This window comes from Furipterus horrens, unplaced genomic scaffold (assembly GCF_987537825.1).
Source record: "Furipterus horrens unplaced genomic scaffold, mFurHor1.1.pri manual_scaffold_2, whole genome shotgun sequence".
Taxonomy (NCBI): Eukaryota; Metazoa; Chordata; class Mammalia; order Chiroptera; family Furipteridae; genus Furipterus; species Furipterus horrens.
In genome coordinates, this window is record NW_028327172.1 from 202,636,249 (window position 1) to 202,656,897 (window position 20,649).

The window sequence follows — 20,649 nt, forward strand, 5'->3', positions numbered from 1 at the left end:
GTTTGGCTGAACTAAATGGCTGGGTTGGGGAAGAATGGGGTGGTCTGTGGGCTTCACTTTAAAACGGGTTTCTCTTTTCTATCCTAATGGCTTGGACTGAAAAGGCCCAGAGGTCTGAGAGGGGGAAAAACCTAAACTATTTACCTCAGCCCAAACTAAGCATAATGGGCAAAAGGGTTTTGGACAGGCGAGATGTGCCTAGCACACCTTCTTACAAAGAAGCCTTTTTTTTTTTTTCCCTAATATGGAACATTGAAAAATTAATCCCTGCCTTTTGTCATCTAGTAGTTACGGATTGAATGATGTCTTTTAACCCTTTTTGCCAAATCTGTTGCCCCCAGAACACAACAAGGACACCAGCCTGTTAAACCAAGCACGCCGTTGACCGGAGACAGCCAACTGACCTGGAGTCTGCACGATCCTTCCCCATGTGGGAAGGCCACCCTCCCCTCCACACCCCCACTCTTATTAGGGTTTTCTGGACCCAAGGGTAGGTAGGACGACGACCATGTCCAGCTTGAAGCAGCTAGAGGAGCTTGAGACCTTCGCCCATTGTCCTTTACAAGATTACAAAGGGTCCTAATATTTGAGAGGGGGGGGATAGTTAATTTTTACGAACCAGGGGTATGGACTTGGGGGGGGGATTGTTGGGGGAGGGGGGTGCTGGGTGGAGGGGAACAAGGGGGAGAAAATTGGAACTGTTGTAACAATATAATCAATAAAAAACATTTAAAAAAAATATGACCCTTGGCTGGTAAATTATATCTGAAATTGAAGACTATAACTATAAAAATCTACTGGAAAACACATGTCTGAGCTGCCTGGTGTGTCGTCCCTGGAGGGGACTTGGAAGCTATACTCACGTTCATTTCAAGAATTGGTTCCTATCGTGTAAGAGACTTCCCTGTGCTTTGCCTATCTGATCTTGTCACTTCCAATTGCATGTATTCCTTGTGGGGTCTAGGAAGGAGCATCTGGGTGTCTGCAGACTCCCAGCAAAGATCTACCTGATAAGGGCTTGCTGATACACTGACATGCTATGTTTTGTCCCGTATCACTCTACAAACCTAAGTGAACCTGGTGTCAGGTTGTGGCCTACTGTATCGTGTGAGTGTGAATGTAAATTTAAACCCGAAACAACTATTAGTGGTCATGATAAGTGTTTACTCTATATATTGGCTACTTTAACTATTATTTTTTATTTGTTTGTTTTAGTTTTGGTCTTAGCCTTTCAAACTGGAGGATTTCAAGTTCCTGGAGATCCTAGGCTGGTCATTCACATTTAGGAATGAGGCAATAAGAAACTGACTGGAAGCTCTGTCTGCAATAGAGTGTGGGGGGCTCCCCTCTGGGGTAGTTTTATAGCCAACCAGCTATCTCTTTGTAAAGGTGCTCTGAAGCTCTGGCAGTCGCTTCTCTGGTGTTCTAGAGTTGGTGAAAAACTAGGAAGGAGAGAACTGGGTAGGCACAGTGGTGGCGATAGGGGATGAGAGTTTTAATCTCACCACTCAGTCAACTTCCGCTTAATTCCTCTGTCTTCAATGCAGTATCTTCTTCCTGTCCTGCTCTGTGTCTGAGGTCTCTGAGTTCATTCATAGCCTTCCTGATTCCGTGTCTCTGGTCTCCCACCTGACTCTGAGCCTAGGGGATCTAACTCCTCCTTACACAGATGTTCACACAATCTCCATTTTCAGCCGTCTGATTCACTACGGCCTTCTATAACATGTGGTGTCTCCAGTTCCTGAGCCTTTCCCAGATTCTATGTAGAAAATTATCTGGCTTCTTGTGCCGGTCAGTGTTCAGTAAGGAAACAGAAACCATACCAGATGTGTGAATACAGAAAAATAGAATAAGCAAATGCAGAAAGCAACTCTGACTTCCAGGCTGAAAGACAGTGAACCAAGAAGGGACTACATTCAGGAAAGCCTCCCCTGCCTCAAGACTGAAATCAGACCTCTATGAAAAGGGCCCAGGGGTGGTCAAGACCCCTGCCAGAGGACACAGGCTGGAGCAGGCTGCTGCGGCTGCCGAAGTGAGTGCTACCGGGCCTCCCGCATGCCGCTCTGCAGGTTCCCACACCAGGAAGGGAAGCCCCTTTCTCCTGCCATGATGCTCCTGCAGCGCCCTCCAGAAACCTCTACTAACAGAGCCTACTATTAAGCCAGTTGGCCAGAAAGAAATGCTTATAAGGTCCAGCTCCAGTATAAAAGGACAGAGCAAAAAAAAGAGAGAACTGGAGCTGGAGGACATCTATTGATTAGCGGCACACTTCTCATTCATACCTCCCGTTTTCTCCCATTTAGGCTTGAACCTCTGCTTGCATGTTGAAGTTATTCATCATTCTCCCATCAGCTCTCTGTCTTACCACTCAAGCGCAGACTTACAATCTGTCCCTGTTTCAGCAAACACAATATTTACGTTTCTATGCTCCTTATTGTTTTGCAGTGAAATTTCTTAACTCCGCCATCAGGAAATCTCCTCACCTTTCTATAATGACTCCATTTTAAAACTTGCTTCCTCACCAAATGTGAGAGTCTCCAGCGCAAAGACAGTCTCATCCTTACTTTTCCTTATCTCCTTCAGAGCCTCACCATGCTAGAAGCTTAATAAATGTTGGTTAAAGGAAATAAAATATACTTTCATTAAAAAATTTTATAAAATTCATAATTTGTTTCAATCTGTTTTATCGATATACATCAGGTGCCTGAATCCCAATAAGCCGTCTTGTAAATCTATGCTGTTTACGAAGATGAGAAATAAGCAAAAGCATTTATAACTCAATGAAAGCACATCTTCAGCCCTACTGGCAAAACAACTCCTTCTCTATGTAACATATTTACAATAAAAAGAAGCTTTATTTTATTTACTTAATGAGTGGATCATCCAGTGTATGGATGTAGATGTACTAAAATATCCTAGTGGTTGTCTTCTAAAATATGTTCATTTATTTGCAGATGCCCATACTTACCAATTCAGGGATGTCTTTTACTTTCAGAGGAACTTGAATTAAACCCAAATGAGTCCTGAAACCAAGAGAATCACCATTTTCATAATTTGGGTTGCGAAGATTAATTAATACCTTTAAAAACAAATCCAACAAAATCGATTAGTTTTTTATAGGATATCTACACTGATAAAATTGGCAGTGATATTCTCTGTGTATCACCACAAAATTAAAAACTATTTGGGGTTATGCATATGCTTCAGTAACATTCTAAAATACTATAAATTTGTGCTAAAATGTTAAAATACTATAAACATGATTTTAATTAGGATGGCTTAACATTCCAGCTGATGATCTACCATATAAAACTAAAAAGTTAAGAATTTAGTTATAAAGAAAAGCTTTTTGATGGTAAGGGGAAAAAATTGTTTGATTATAATAATTTACCAGGGAAGGTGATGGAAAAACAAAAACTGCTTGATTGTAATATTTACCAGGAGAAATTTTAGAACCAACTCTAACTCTTTTAAAAACAAGTATTAATTGAGACTTTCCTAAATTCTATCAAACAAGCAGCATCTGGCCGAGTGAGCCCCGTACCTCTCAGTAAGGGGCCCAAGGCCTGTCACTTGCCATAGCCAGCCTTGGTTCACTGCCTGGCCTCGCCTGGGTACCCCTAAGCCAAGCAAGTAGCAGCCATCTGCGGACTGCTTGGCAGCTTATACCAGGTGGCCCGGAAGATCACAGGTGGTGGATGACCTTGGCCTCCACCTCCCTGGGGGCCCCAGAGCCTGCACACCCAGGGGTAGCTTCAAACCACATTGAAGCATCACCTCCACAACTGACACACTCAAGAGGCAGACCCAGTGTGCAGTGGGCAGCGGTCACAGCCAGTCCTTGCAGCTGAATGGCCAATATTACTTCACTATCTTTCTAAAAACATTGTCAATATAATTTTTAAAAGGAAAAGCTACTCATAAAGATTTCTACAGAAGTAAATTATGATCAATTCACATAATAAAACAGTGTAATAAGTAATGTAGGTAATAATATTAAAAATGTTCACAATATATTACATTTTTTAAATTACGATAATTATAGTGTTTATTGCTGTATGATGGTATTATAAATAATTTTGATTAAGTTTTTCTTCTTATGGTATGTTTTCTTATTTTTCTATCAATTGACATTCATTTTGGGGAAAGAATAATAATAAAATTTTTAAATATTTTTAAATTGAAACTGTTGCAGGAAGAAAACCATCAAGAATCCAGTGAAGGAAATTAAGATGACAGAAACACTATCATATCTGCTGGAGGCATTACTGAACGGATAGTTAATGGTGATAAAAGGGAACATGTTATAACGCTAAAAGTTTCCTAAAATTGCAAACACTAGATTGAAACTGAAAATGTCAATGGTATTTGTTTTAAAAAAATTAGCAAAGAATCAATAGCATTAAATAGAGGCTAATATACAACAGCACAATTTTAGCCTAATTATATAAATAAAGGATCCTGCTGCGTGGGAAACTTGCAAACACAGATAAGAAAGGAAAAGAATCTATGCATACACAGGTAATAGAAAAGAAAACCTATTAGAAATGCAGCAACTATGACTAAAGAAATAATTATAGAACATATTCTTGAATTAAAGAAGAATTTCAGCATGAATAATAAAAGCATCAATTCAGCAACTATTCCTAAGGAAATAGAATATGTGACTATTAAGGAGGAAACATAGTTAAAGACAGCCATATAAAAACTGCATGAAAGTTCAGCTCTAGTGCTAGAAAAGGAAAGAGTTTGGAAGAAACTTTTAATAAGCTAAAATAAATAATGCCATCACTATAAAGTCAGTTTCTGACCAATCTAACTTCTCTTTAATGTTAAAAGGAGACTATTTACAACTCCAAAATGCCTGAAAAAATTCTAACAATGTTTAATCCTGGCAAACTCATAGCAGAGAAAACAGGTACAGAAAAGAAGTAAAAATAAAATGTGAAAGATTAATTCATTCACTCATTCATTCAACAACTATTTATCAAGCAGGTACATGCTAAGCATTGTTCTACCTGTTGGAGATAGAGCAGTTTAAGATAGGATTAACTTGCAGCTGAGTTTCTACCTATGCCTATCTCCAGGTACACCTGGAAGTCTGGTAGTGACCCTTGGTCGAGATCGAATAGAATGTACTAACTAGTCATTTATAATGAGCTATTTAAGGTCACCTGTATTTACACTGCTTATTGCCTAGACTACTAGAAACAGGAGGGAACAAAAAGGAAAAAGATTCCCTGAGCACCTATATGTTCCAGGCAGCAGGCTACATGATTTATAGTCACTATTTTTAAATAAAAATCTTCCTAATTGATTTACTTGCCTCTAATCTTTCCATTTTCTGATGTATTTTCCAAGAGCAATTTCCAAACACAAATCTGATCATGTCATTTCGCTGCCTCATTGGCTCGGGGACTGTTTACATGGTGATTTCTCTGCCTGGAGATCTTCTTCCATCATCATTTCTTTCACTGTTTCCCCTCATTAACATGCATATATTTAACCAACAGAACCTACCTCAAGAAAATCCTTAGGTGCATAAACAGGTCTGAAAAGGCTTAAATCTAGAATTAGGAAGATAGATCAAAACAAAATTTCAGTTAACATAGTATATGAATGTCTATTAATAATAAATGTTCATGACTTTCATATGTTGCTGTGTAGCTATATTAATCCAAACATGTGTAGAGTACTGGTTTTTTGTCATACATTCTGTTAAGTATTGGGAATACAAAAATAAAAAATACCTCCCTTGGAGAGCCTAGATGACATAGTCTGAAAGAAATTAAGAGTCTCCCTTTCATAAATTTGTAATAGATTATTTGTAACTGAATTGAAAAGACAATGTCAATATAGTGTAAAAATTCTATGTGAGAATTCTCAAAGTACATAAGATACAAACAATGCATCCTTAGTGAACTCCTCCAGTTGTACTGAACTGTCCTCTCTTTAGAACTCTGTAAATGCTTTCTCTCTTACAGTACTTACTTCCTGCCCAGTCCCCCACACTTATTTTCATAGTGAGCGATTATGTACATGTCTACCTATGCAATTATATACGTATATATTTATCATAGTAAATTACATATAGTTTCACTCATTACATGTTTATAAAGTTGAGCAACTCAGTTTTAAATGCCACAATGATCCAAAAATAAGTTCTTAAAAACATTTTTAGAAGTCTTAAAACTTTTCATCGTTTAACCTATCTTTGACATCTCAATGGAATTAAAGTTTGAAAAATATTTACCTTAACTATGAGTCTAAGAAATGCAAGAATGATTTAATTTACCTCTTAATAAAAATATTTTCAAATGCTGCTTTAAAGAAAGAATAATAGATTTAAATGTTCTCAAAATAATGCAGAACACTGACTAAAGTTAGGAATTTTCAAACTGCAAAGCAAACAAAACAGATTATAGTAAATTAGTGGGAAGAGAAAGTTGTTATTGTCCAAAAGAACTGTTAATATTGCTATTTTGAAGTCACAATTAAGAAGGCAATTTTTTCTCCATTACCATATTTTGAAAAAAGTTCTTCGTATACCTGGTTCATCAGTTCCCATTTCATTCCATTTATTGAGAAGTTCTTTCTGTTCTCCAACTGGCCTCTAAAAAGGGTAATTTAAAAATTAATTTTATTTTGTGAAGTTTACCAATCCAACCGAAAAATAAGAATCAATAACTTCTCTAAAAGTTTAAATAAGCTACTGTAACATATGGAAAAATAATTTGATTACACATAAACTTATTTAACTATTATATCTAGTTTCAATGGCTCAGCCAATGAGTCCAAGAAAAGAAGGGCCAGTAAATTTCACACACACAAAAAACTGCTCCTCAGCCACATACTCCTCCTCTTACTCCATCCAGCAATCTCAGAAATGCATCACAAAGAGGAATGGCCAAGAGAGTATGACTGAGTCAGAAGCATCATCTTCCTCTATGAAAGACAGTATATTGCACAGTACACATAGTTAGACAGTTAATATAAATGTATCCCTTTTTTAACACCATCCTCCTCCTGTCTTCAGTGACTTGTCCTTGGATATTATCCAAAACACATCAACGGTACTCAACAACAGGGAAGAAATAGCAGGAAGGGAGAAAGAAGTAATGAAGTGAAGCGGAACGTGTGCTCTCCTACTTGGGAGCAGCTGTAAGAATCCAGAACATTTCTCAAGGGGCTTTTCTCTCCTTTTTCATCTCTCCCCCATCACAGCCCAGAAAGACAGATAAATGTTGAGTATTAGATTTAAGTAAACCTAATACTACTCCAACTTAATAGTTCTGCAGAGATAACAAATCATTCTTTTCATTCTGTGCCTAAACTCCATCTCTAATTCAAAAATACGGGAATTGTGCTAATAAGCCAAAAAGTAAGGAGTTGAAAGGTAATTAAAATCTTCAAAGTGCACTTATAACCTTTACAGCCAAATCTCTAAAAAATCTATACTGTAGATTCTAGATTTTATTTCTATTTATTCTCAAGTTATAGGTTTATTACCAAAAGCATTACAGTATACATAAGTCTACATAGAATACACCCACATAGTCTTTTACAGATTTTTGTTTCAAAACAAGCTGATATATTAGTAAAAATAAGATAAACCTGCCTAAGTTATAACTTCATGATACTTTCTAGTACTTGATTTACAATAAAATACTTAAAAGTACCTTTCGTGCCAATGGGATACTCAGTTCAGTGCACATACTATTTAAACTCTTCAAAATTCTTTTTTCCCAGCTTCCCTGAAATATAAAGAACAATCTATTATTGTTTCTGGTTAACAAAACTGAAACTGATTAAAAAAAAAACTGGAAAAAAAAGTTTCTATATGTTATATTAATCAACAGATATTGATTACTGCCTGCAATGTACCAGATACTATCCTTAGTGCTCTGAATTAGGTCATGAATAACAGAAAGTCTCAGTCCTCGTAGAACTGACATTCTAGTGAAGGGCAGGAATGAGAACAGATGTTAAAAAATCTAAGTCATACGGCAATAAACATTATAAGAAAAAATAGCAGATAACAAAAAGGTAAGTTAAGTTTAGGTGTTTTATAAATGATTACTACTCAGAAATAATATTGACCTAGTAAAAAATAAAATTTTACAGAAATTATTAGTCATTTTTCCAAACATGACTTTTCACCCCTAAATACTTTAGCATGAATGATCTAAGAATATGAACCTTCTCCTACAAACCATAATACCACTATGACATCTTTAAAAAATTAATGATAATATTTCATATCATGTAATATTTAATCCATGTTCAAAATTTTCTAGTTGTCCCCAAAATGTCTTATAGTTTTTTATCCATGCATTACATTAAAAAATTCATGCATACTTTACATTTGATTGTGATGCCTTTTTCAGTAGCTTAATCTAGAGTCTCTTTGTCATTTTTTTCCATGATATTGAGTTTTGTGAAGAGGCCAGGGCAGTTATATTTGAGACTGGGTCAAAATCTGGATTTGTCTTACTGCTTTTCACAATATTGATTGCTTTCTTCTCTATTTCCGACATTTCTTATAAACTTGAAAAAAGTTAATTTTAATAGTCATAAATTATTGATATATTTTAGTAAACTATTTTCTTCAATGCCAAAATAAAATGTCAAAATTTTATACTAAAATATGCTTAAAGACTACTTACTAAATCCAAAATAAAATAATACAAAAGTTTCAAAATTTAGACCAAGGAATAAAAGGGGAGAACTATAGAGATTACATTGTTTATAAGGGACAGTTATAACCAGTCAAATAAAGTAGAATAAGAATAGCTCCTTTATGTAGTTATTATAAAGATTAAAGATGTAAAGTACTTTGAACAGTGACATAATAATTATAATAATCATTCAATAATTGATAGGTTTTCCTATAGCTATCATTCATAGCTGCTTCCTTAACACATGTATTTAAACCCATTACTCTCTTTATCTGGAAAATACTCTCCACGCTCTACTCCAATCCCCAACACACTTATTCCTACTTTAGCTGGGCAAATCTTATTCACCCTTCAGGCCTTCACCTCTGTTAAGCCTTCTCTTACCTGGTGCCCCGCCCGGCCGGTAGTAGGTGCCTACTGCTGATGGGCTCGCCCACGTCCTCGCGCTCACAGCACAGTATCACACTTCCTCCAACACTTAACAGAAGCTCAATATTTGAGCAGATTTCTACTCTAAGTAATGTTGTAAGCCTTTTAAAATTGTCGATACAATGGCCTAAGCAATGAACGAACAACAACAAAAAAATCATCTATAGGAGAAATTCAGAGCTGTGTGAAATGTAAAACACTTGGTTTATTAAATATGTAAAAATAGATTTTCAAAAACAAAACAAAACAAAAAAACCTCTTAATAAATAGCATAAAATACTCCCAAAACTAAATCAATACACTGGTTTATTTTCAATTTTTTTTTTTTTTGTATTACAGATATTTCTCTTAGGTCCAAGAATTAAAATATCTTATTCATGATCAAACATTAATTACAACAATATAGTCCCCTTTTATGTCCAACATCCTTAGATCACAATTTATTTGGATAAATATTATTCAACTTTCAGATATTAGCTTAAATATCATTTTCTGTAATAAGCCTTCTGTTACTTGTTCCACCCATTCCAGACTGTGGCAGAAGCAAGTACATAAAGCTTAATTCTTTTAAATTTAATTTTCTATTACCTTTTATATTCAATATTATTTTGCATTAGTTTCAGGTGTGCAGCATAGTGGTTAGACCATCATATACTTCACAACATGTTCCCCTCCCATATTTCCAGCACCCACCTGCCACCATACACAGTGATTACAATATTACCGACTGTATTCCCTGTGCTGTACTTACACCCCATGACTCTTCTGTACTTTTGTTTTTTTTTTTATGTGTTTTATTGATTACAGTGTTACATTTGTTCCAATTTCCCTTCCCTCTGCTCCCCTCCACCTGGTGGCCCCCTCCCTCCCCTTGTCCCCCCCTTTTAGTCCATGTCCATTGGTTGTACATATAGTTCTTCTCAACCTCTCTCTGTCTATTCCATTCCCTCCTACGATGTTTCTTCATTCCTATACCATCTCCCTCCCTCTCCCCCTTCCCCTTCCTTGCTGACCTCCCCCCAATATGCTCCCCATATCTATAGTTCTCTTTCCACTCTCATTGCCTAGTTTGCCTTTGCTTCAATTCCCTAGCTTCTGTTGTTTCTTGTGATGCAGTTTTCATTTTAGATTTCATAGTTTTGATCCTCCTTTTTCTAAACCAGTCCCTTTAACATCTCATATAACAGTGGTTTGGATCTAATGAACTCTTTCAGTTTTATTTTGTCCTGGAAACACTTTCTCTGTCCTTCTATTCTGAATGACAGTTTCGCTGGATAGAGTATTCCTGGTTGTAGGTTTTGGATTTTCATTACTTTGAATATTTCTTGCCAGTCCCTTCTTGCCTGCAGGGTCTCCCTTGAGAAGTCAGCTGATAGTCTAATTGGGACCCCTTTGTACATAATTCTTTTCTTCTCTCTTGCTGCTTTTAAGATTCTCTCTTTAACTTTTGACATTTTGATTATAATGTGTCTTGGAGTGGTTCTCCCTAGGTCCAGTTGTTTTGGAACTCTCTGTGCTTCCTGGACCTGTAAGTCTATTTCCTTCCCCAAGTTTGGGAAGTTCTGCTTTATTATATTTTCACTTAATTTTTCAATTTCTAGTTCTTCTTCTTCACCCTCTGGCAATCCTATAATCCGTATATTCGATCTCTTATAGCTGTCCCAGAGGTTTCTGATCCACTCATCCTTGCTTCCCGTTTCCTCTCTCTGCACTGGTTGACTGTTCCTTCTCTATGTTCTGGTTTGTTGATTTGAACTCTGGATTTTATTTCCTCACCATCTGTCTTGTATGTGGTTTTGTTCCTTTCAGTGTGAGTGTTTTTCAATTCTTTCTCATCTTTTTCCAGATCTTTTGTTAATTCTGTAAGCCACCTGATAACAAGGGCCCTGAACTGAGCCTCTGACAGGTTTCTTATTTGTTCATCTGTCAGGTTCTTCATCTGTTGCCTGGTGAGCTGCGCCACCGGGATTTCTATAGTTGTCTGCCTCATTTTGACAGATGCATTTTGTTTTCTTGGGCCGGCTATAGGGGGCAGTGCCTGTGTACTCGTCACAACCCAGCGACCTGCGGCGATCCGCAACCTTTTTCGCCGCACTGTGGCCTTTTGTCGTCACAACCCAGCGACCGGCGGTGGTCCAGCAACCTTTCTTGCTGTGCTGTGCCCCTTTGTCGTCACTGCCCAGCAACCAGTGGCCACCCGCAACCTATTTCGCAGCCCTGTGGCGCTTTGTGTGGGGGCGGGGGTCCAAGATGGATTCCCGCAGTTATTCTGCTAGGAGACTGGGATCCGTCCTCCTGCCTTCTGAGCCTCACTGTTCAAGGCGATGTGGTGGCTGCTTCTCCCAGCGTTGGGGTCGTGAGCTGCCGGGGTTAGACTGCAGCTGAGACTGCTCTCCCTGCCGCTGTCCCTGGTGCGACTGCAAACAGCACCACCCACTTTCGCTCTTCCTACCTGCCCAAAGGGCGCCGCTGGTTTATAACTTTGTATGTTGGGCTTCCGTGTAGTTTTATTTTCTGGAATTTCTAGTTATCTTTTGTTTTGAAGTAGTTGTATTCCTCTCTAGTTGTAGAGGGAGACCGAGCATGTCCGTCTAAGCCTCCATCTTGGCCGGAAGTCTTCTGTACTTCTGAATCTTTTTGTTTTTCACCCAGCCCCCCAACACCCCTCCTCTGGCAACTACCAATCTGTTCTCTGTTTGTTTATTTTGTTATTTAGATTCCACATATAAGTGAATCATGGCATTTGTCTAAGAAAGCATTTTTTTAAGTAATTTTAATTTAATCATCACTATAAAAATGTGCCTAAAGATTAAAAATCCAATCCCTAAATTTATTTTATTTATCTTCTTACATAAAGAATCAAATTGCTATCTATATAACAGTCATAAAAAGGGCTCTTAAATTGATAAAAAGACAACTCTCTGATATAAAAACAAAATTAAAGCTACATCAGACAGCAATATGTGACTCATAATATATACTGTACATACTTTCAAGACTGAATAAAATTTTAATCAACATAACGTCTACTAAAATCTCAAACAAAAGGTCATTCCAAGCAGAATGACACTTTCTGGAATGACACCTTAACAAGATACTCTAAAACACATTTTTAACTTATCCTTTAAAAAGTTATTTTGGCATAAACATCTCATTCAGGTCTTTTCTATAGAGTATAATTTAAAATGGTTCATCATAGCTTTCCTAAATGAATATCCCACTGTTCCAAGTATTTCAATTTATCGACTTTAAATTTAACATTAGAAGTTAGATACACAGAGAAAATAGTTTTTCAAAGTTACATAGGAAAGAAATCAGACATCAGAAAAGAAGTAATCTGAATGGAGAGTTTAGGAAACAGATGTATGTAATTTACATGGTTTACATATATTATTTTATTAATCTGTTGAAATATGTATCATTACCTTCATTTTCTGAGTAAGAAAGCTTTTAGAAAGAACACAGAAGAGCAGAATAAAAATGATTAAGAACTGAAGCAATGTTGAGCGAATCTTTATGCATTATTTTTTCTGGGCTCCACAACTAAAGCAGAATCTTAGAAATAACCCAGAAGAGAAGAAACAACGTGACTAAAAAATTGAAGGAAGGAAAGAGGAAAAGTATGATCAATTCAAAAAATAGGATTTTTGTGGCTAGACCAAGGGAAAATGAAGTGTAATAGCTGAGTTTTCAAACATTAAAAAGACAACGAATGACTCAACAAATATTTACCAGGCATCCTTTAAACACATGGCACTGGAGAAGAATATAAGCAGCATCACTGTCCCTAAGAAACACATCACTTCTGTGGCGGGGGTTGAAAGTGTAAGACAGATACACATGTAATATGAGACAGGTTCAGAAAGTTCATAAAGGCTGTATCAGATCATATGTCATAACCATAAGAAGAACATAAAAGAATGAGCAAAGAAAAAGCAAGTTAGATACAGCAAAACTTGTGGTTGTCAATAGAATACATTCTATTTAGGTGCTTCCTTTAAAATCTTAAAAACAATGAAAGAAATGTGACCCTAGTGGATCACCATGTCTTCTCCCTCCCCTGATCCATACTTATGACACCATGACAAGGTTGGCAAGACATTTCCAAGCTACCCCTTGCAAGAACTTCAGTCAAATGGTCAGAGAAGTCATTTCCATAGACATCAGAAACAAAAATACAATGTCCTGACAATGAGGGGAATCCCAAGATGAGAAAAGAAGCTGTTATTTTAAATTATTTAAATAAAAATTTCAATATATAGTTAGCACCAAAAAAGTGTGTGGGAGTAGCAAATAAGTTCCTGATAAACGACAGCGCACTAATACAAAATAGAAAGAAAGTAACGTTTTCTACCCAAAAGACTAACAAAATAAATAAAGTTTTATAATGTTATTTAAAAGGAAAATAAATGACCTTTTACATTTAAAATGTTTAAATAGGAAGACATTACCTTTTACCAAACTCATATCCTCGCAAAATGAAATTATTGTTGCCTTCAGGTCAGTTTCCCTAATAATTGAAATACATGATATTAACTCAAAAGATTTCAAGAGTTTCATAAATAAGGTAATTTCTCAGCCATAAAAGGCAAAAGATTTATAAGGGAATCACAATTTTATAGAAATCTTTAAATAGGTATTAGCTATCACCTTGCTACATTTTTATAACAATAGAAGTAAATAAGAGGTCTTTAAAAACTGTACAACAGACTTCGGCCCGCGCCTCAGTCTCCGCGCTGTTGGCCGGCCTCAGACGCCGAAGATCTTAACTGCAGCCATGAGCAGCAATGAGTGTTTCAAGTGTGGACGATCTGGCCACTGGGCCCGGGAATGCCCTACTGGTGGAGGTCGTGGTCGTGGAATGAGAAGCCGTGGCAGAGGTGGTTTTACCTCTGATAGAGGTTTCCAGTTTGTTTCCTCGTCTCTTCCAGACATCTGTTACCTCTGTGGTGAGTCTGGTCATCTTGCCAGATTGTGATCTTCAGGAGGATGAAGCCTGCTATAACTGCAGTAGAGGTGGCCACATTGCCAAGGACTGCAAGGAGCCTAAGAGAAAGCGAGAGCAGTGCTGCTACAATTGTGGCAAACCAGGTCATCTGGCCCGTGACTGTGACCATGCAGATGAACAGAAGTGCTATTCTTGCGGAGAATTTGGACATATTCAAAAAGACTGCACCAAAGTGAAGTGCTATAGGTATGGTGAAACTGGTCATGTAGCCATCAACTGCAGCAAGACAAGTGAAGTCAACTGTTACCGCTGTGGTGAATCAGGGCACCTTGCACGGGAATGCACAATTGAGGCCACAGCTTAATTATTTTCCTTTGTCACCCCTCCTTTTTCTGATTGATGGTTGTATTATTTTCTCTGGATCCTCTTCACTGGCCAAAGGTTGGCAGATAGAGGCTACTCCCAGGCCAGTGAGCTTTACTTGCCATGTAAAAGGAGGAAAGGGGTGGAAAAAAATCGATTTTCTGCATTTAACTACAAAAAAAAGTTTATGTTTAGTTTGGTAGAGGTGTTATGTATAATGCTTTGTTAAAGAACCCCCTTTTCATGCCACTGGTGAATAGGGATTGATGAATGGGAAGAGTTAAATCAGACCAGTAAGCCCGTCTGGGTTTCTTGAATATGTTCCCATGTAGAAGGTAAAAACCAATTCTGGAAGTGACTGTGAGCTTCCATAAATAACTTTAATTTTAGTATAATGATGGCCTTGGATTGTCTGACCTCAGTAGCTGTTAAATAACATCAACTAACATCTGTATCAGGCCCTACATAGATCATACAGTTGAGTGGGAGTAAACAAAATAGATAAATATGCTTGTTAATGTCTCTGCGAGGAAAATTGGGATAAAAGCCTAAACAGAAACAACTTAGCATTGCTACTGGATATGCAGATGGTGATGGCAAAGGTTTAGAACACGTTTCTTGCAGAGACAGAATCTAAAACCCTGAGTAAACATCTATGCTCAGAGTAAGCAAAATTTGGAGCTGTTCAGGAATTGCAGAGAGATACATTTCCACAGAAATCAAGATGTTATTTTTGTATACTATATCACTTAAGACAACTGTGTTTAATTTGATGTAATCAGTTTTAAAAGTCATGGAAAAAGCAACTGAAGTCCTAGAGTATAGAAATGTAATTTTAAACTATCCAATAAAACTGGAGGAGGAAGGGGAAAAAAAAAAAAAAAAAAAAAAAAACTGTACAACAAATATATAGCATGTAAAAGAAACTATGGAATTATAAAGTTAGAAATTATTTTCTTCACCCTGAGAAAAATAAGGTAAAACAAAATAATCATAACTCAGCTACTGAATGTAAAGATTTAAGTAACTACTTTGATTAAAAATGTAACACATTTATTTAAGATAATTTGGAAAAAGGAATATGTAAAGAAAAAAATAATAAATAAGCATTCACAAATTTCTATCAGCCAAAAATAACCACTGTTAACATTTTGTTCTCTTTTTTTCATTTTTTCTATATAATTGAGATATATGTGTGTATACATATAGACACTCATGTACATAGTTAAAGTGGAATTATATTGTTACATAGCATGCTTTTTCCATTTAAGATTACATTGTATGTACTTTCCTATTTCATAATATTTCTTCAGAAATTATATTTTTGTTGCCTGTATAACACTGACTTTTGGAGATGCCATGTTATATTTAAGCAAGCCCTATTGATATTCATTAAGATTCTTGTGAATTTTTTATCTAGATAAGGTTCTAGATGTGTAATTATACTAGGAAAAGGGATATAAATACTTTTAGAAGGGAACATTTTCTATTTTTTTGCTTCTTCAATTCCTTCATCATTTTAAGTAATATCTATGGAGCGCCTACCATGTGCCAGGCACTGTGCCCGATGGTGGAGACACAGTGGTGAAGCGGGGACACTGACCCTGTTTCACAGGGACTACAGAATCTAGGGAACAATACAAACAACCAAGTATTATGGTAGGAAGTCAAGGTGCTTCCCATGTGGAGGACCGGAGACACAGGAAGAGTACCTGGGAATCTGAGATCTGGGGGTCAAAGAACTTTCCCAAAGAAACTGCCACCTAACGAGACACCTGAAGAATGTGTACAAGTTTGGCCAGAAATACGTGGGATTTGTGGGAAGACGGTTTCAGGTAGAAGCAGAGGCATAAGCAATGGTTCTGCTGGAACAACTGAGAGAGGTCGAGTATGAATAGACAGAGGGAATGCGTATGTGTGGAACTGGGGAGCGGCAGGATGGCGGGGGACAGCGTGAGAAAGCAGGAGAGGACACCGGCACCGTAGAGAGGGGCAAGACCATTTACAGCCTCGTAAGCACAAGTAAGGGAAGGGGATGAGAACTGAAATCATATAACACTAACCAATTTCTCATTTCTGCTTAGGTTGCTGGATTGAGAGAACACAGAACAAATTCAACCACATCGGCTATCTTGAGTTTGCCTAAGGATCTCAGGACTGAATAGAGAAATAGGCTGAGCCAGACTTCCAGGTTCAAATCCCAATTCTTCCACTTACTAGTTTTGTGAAGTTGAATGAAAGATCACAAGAGTGACCCCCCTCATAAACTGGTCATGAACATTAAGTGAGTGGGAACTTGTAAAGCATTATAATGGTACCTGGCATGTGCTCCACATGCTTGCTAGTATTATTTCACAAGAAAACGCATACACTTATATTTATCATGCTGTATATCCATTTCTTCAAATACTGCTTTCTCTGAAAGGTGTAGCAAAGTAGTTCCCAAGGTATTTTACATGGAAATAGGGCTTCGTGGTCACATAAGTTTGAACACCACTGGATTAAATAAAAGTGAAGTTTCTTTACTGCAGACCTTCTCTGAGCCTTTAACAGGTCAGAATAGACTGTAAGCAACAAAACTGAGGAGTTTTAGATAAAACCCAAAGTATAAAATAAATATCCAGGAGCCTATACTGAGATAAATAAGTGGTTGAATAAATAAGTGTATGGGGGAGAGGAAGAGAGACAACTCCTCTATGAAGAAAAATTCCAAATAATTTGTTGATACTACCTCCTCCAGGAAGTGTAGCAAACTTCCCCTCCTGAAGTGTGGCCTATACACAGAACTTCCTTCCAAAGAGCACAGCATACAAAGTGGAGAGGGAGTGACGTTATAGAGGAGAAACCTCACAAATACTACCTCAGCCAGGTAATCAAGGTCAACAGTGACAGTGATCCATCATGCTGACAGTGTACACTGACATGAGGAGATGAGTATAGTGACAAATAGCATTTTACATCTGTGGTCTTCCTCCAAAACATCCCACAACCCCAGGCTAATCATAAGAAAAACACCCAACAAATTCCAAATGAGGGATATTCTACAAAATACCTGACCAGTACTTCTCAACACTGTCAAAGTCATCAAAAACAAGGAAAGTCTGAGAAACTGTCAGAGCCAAGAGGAGCCTAAGGAGACATGACTACCAAATGCAATGTGCTGTCCTGGATGGGATCCTAGAACCAAAAAAGGACATCAGGTTAAAACTACTGAAATCTGAATAAAGTAGGAACTTGAGTTAATAATAATAAATTAATATTCGTTCACTGATTATAACAAATGTATCTTACAAATATAAAATGTTAATAATAGAGGAAACGAACATGGGATCTATGGGAACTCACGATTTTTTTTGTATATCTAAATCTCTTGTAAAAAATAAAGTCTGTTTAAAAATGATAAAATAAACTGTGATTCACCAAGAGGAAGGCAGTGTGTGCCTCAATTCCCAGACTTATTTGTCCATGGAGACATTTTTTGTGGGGCACCTCTCAGCAGAAAATACTCAGGGATATGTTGATGCAATACAGTGATTCCTCACTTATCGCGGGTATTACGTTCTAGACGCCCCCATGATAGGTGAGAATCCGCGACATAGGAACCTTACATTTATTTTAATATTTATATATATTTTAAGGCTTTATGAACCCTTTCCACACACTTACAAACCGTTCCCAGTCCCTTATTAACCTTTCCCACTCCCTTATTAACCTTTTCCATGCCTTTATAAACACTACTTATGTTCTTAAACATATTCTACACTCTTAAACCTATGTAACTTTAACATAATGTATACAGTACCGCAAAACCCCGCGATATAGCAAAAAAATCCGCAATAAGTAATTAGATATAATATTTTTAACAATCCCGCAATACAGTGAGGCCGCAATAAGTGAACCACGATATACAGAGGGACTACTGTATAAGCACCCCCTCCCCCCATCAGCCCAGAAAATTAAACACCAATCCAGTTTGCAAAAAACACTGCTGACAGCTGATTTGCATCTCAACTCTGAAGACACAAGCTAGAACTAAGAGAAGTTAAAGTAATTCTTAAAACTTCAAGAGGAAATAAAAGTAATCAAAATTTTCCAGGGTACAGTTTCAAAATATTTTTTGCCCACATATTTTACTGAATACAAGGGGAAGGAAACACTAACTGCAATTTTTTAAGTTCTTCTTGATTCTAAAGAACCCCCTGGTCAGTAAGCACCTGTGTCCAGCCCCTTCCTGTGCTCCTATAGAACTTCCTACCACCTCCCCTGCAGCACACAGACTCACTGCCTTACACTACATCTCCCTGTGCTCAAGTCTTCTTTCAATTACTAAGCCACAAAGTAACCCAAAGGCAGAATGTAAGTTATTTCTGAACCTCCACAGCACACAGCTGAGTGTCTCCCCTCGTAGGCATTCAGTAAATATTGTTTAAGTGAATATAGTAATCGTTGGCAGAAGAGAGAGCAAATGCCTTTACAAGTCATTCAACATAAACTTACTAAGCTCCTGCTATATAAAGGTCAGTATACTAGATATAATGGGTATACAAAATTGTTACTGCTTTCAGAAGACATAACAAATGTCAGAAAGGTTATGTACAGAAACTAGTCTAATGAAATGCCATAAAATGATTGTGTGCTACGAGAGTCCAAAGAGGGAGAGATATTTTTCAATAGGGGTAATAACAAAATCAGAGAAGAAATGTCATCTAAGCTGGTCCTTACAAAATAAACAGGATTTTCATAAAGCAAATCAGGCAGAAAGGGCTGCCCATGGTAAGAAAATAAAATAGAAGTGTCAAAGATGCAAGAGGGAAGGCAAAACGATTCACCTGGATGGGCACAGAGGACAGTTATAAGACAGCAGAGACTGAGAAAGTGAAAGGGGAAGCTGAGGAGAAATAGTAAAAATTCTTACATGTTGGGTTTTGGAGTAGGAACTTAATTTGTTAGGCTATTGGAAGTCACTAAAAGTTTAATAGAAGGCAGAGAGATACATTATAAAGGTTCATATGCTTGAAGTTAAAGTGAATTGTATTGAGATTACAAAAGGCATTAGGAAAAGACTCCTTAAAAGTTAGGAGGTGTAAGAATAAGGCAAGGATGTCAACTAATGTCTAAAACAAAGTAAGCATTCAATAAGAGAGAGTCATCACTATCATCATCATGGTCATAGTGACCACTATGGTAATGGCCTTCATAATGAAAACAGTAGAAGGCTTTAAGACTATGGGAAGGAATAAGTTATAGTTTACAGAACTTAAGTGACTATTTGGATATGGAAAATTGAGATAAAATGTATTTCATGTCTAAATTATTATAATAATGATGGAAACTAATCAACAGAAATGGGAAAGTCAGGAAGAAATATTTATTTTAGGAATAACATCATAAACTCAATTTTAGACATGCTGAGTTTGATCTAACAGAAGAAATACATAGTACATCATCGACTGTAGAGGGCTGGAGCCAAAAAAAAGATGTAGCAGAAAGAGGGAAGCTATGGAAACTTAAATGACATGACCTAAATATTCTTAATAAAATAAGTGGCAAATGTTTCAAATGAGTGAGACAAGGTAGAATTTCAGACTATACCAGCATGGAGAAACTTCAGGAAAACCTAACTTCAAACCAGGTAATAAATAATGAATTAATGTACGACCCATGGGCATGGACTTAGAGAGGGGATTGTTGGGGGGGGGGAGTGCTGGGCAGAGGGGAGCAGGGGGGAAAAATTGGAACTATTGTAACAATATAATCAATAAAATATACTTTAAAAAAATAATGAATTATAAAGGGACTGACAAACACTGAAATGAATCCAGGGAAAGATGAATAAATGAATTTAGTAAAAAATTAATGGTAAACATAAACTTGTATGATTTTCCTCCTAAGTATTCAACATTTTCAGGAGAAGAGAAAAAATAGACAGGAGAGGTAGCCTCAGGCAGAGGATGGGAATGGCAGCAGAATGAAAGTCTAAAGGGGCAACAGATAATGAGGTGCAGGGGAGAATGAGATGGAAGGGTAGTTTTGCGGTCCAGACTAGGTAGCTTTCATGCCAAGAGGAGAGAGCTGCCCAACAAAACAGGAAGCTGAAGAACCCGATGACTGAAGAACAAACATAAGAAGGCAGGTGGACACTGAGCTGCTAGAGGAGGTATTTAGTGTGACCATGGTTAAAGAATCGATTATTTCAACAAACATTTGTTGACAGTGTCGTGTGGGGCAAGC

At 37.2% G+C, this 20,649-nt stretch overlaps 2 protein-coding genes across 2 annotated transcripts in view; one reads left to right on the plus strand and one right to left on the minus strand.

The window, feature by feature from the left end:
* The window catches only part of TBC1D19 (TBC1 domain family member 19), a 114,656-nt gene that overhangs the window by 69,030 nt on the left and 24,977 nt on the right, over nt 1-20,649 (minus strand). Inside the window, exons 5-8 of the mRNA XM_090268198.1 lie at nt 7,680-7,754; nt 6,550-6,613; nt 5,521-5,567; nt 2,969-3,079 (exon numbers count right to left, since the gene is read on the minus strand). Of these exons, the coding sequence (XP_090124324.1) occupies nt 2,969-3,079; nt 5,521-5,567; nt 6,550-6,613; nt 7,680-7,754 (297 nt within the window). The remainder of the gene's footprint in view (nt 1-2,968; nt 3,080-5,520; nt 5,568-6,549; nt 6,614-7,679; nt 7,755-20,649) is intronic.
* Nucleotides 13,824-15,283, plus strand: LOC150020282 (CCHC-type zinc finger nucleic acid binding protein-like). The gene is given in 2 exon segments (XM_090268197.1): nt 13,824-14,075; nt 14,077-15,283. Coding segments are annotated over 2 exon segments (534 nt in total). The 5' UTR covers nt 13,824-13,884; the 3' UTR covers nt 14,420-15,283.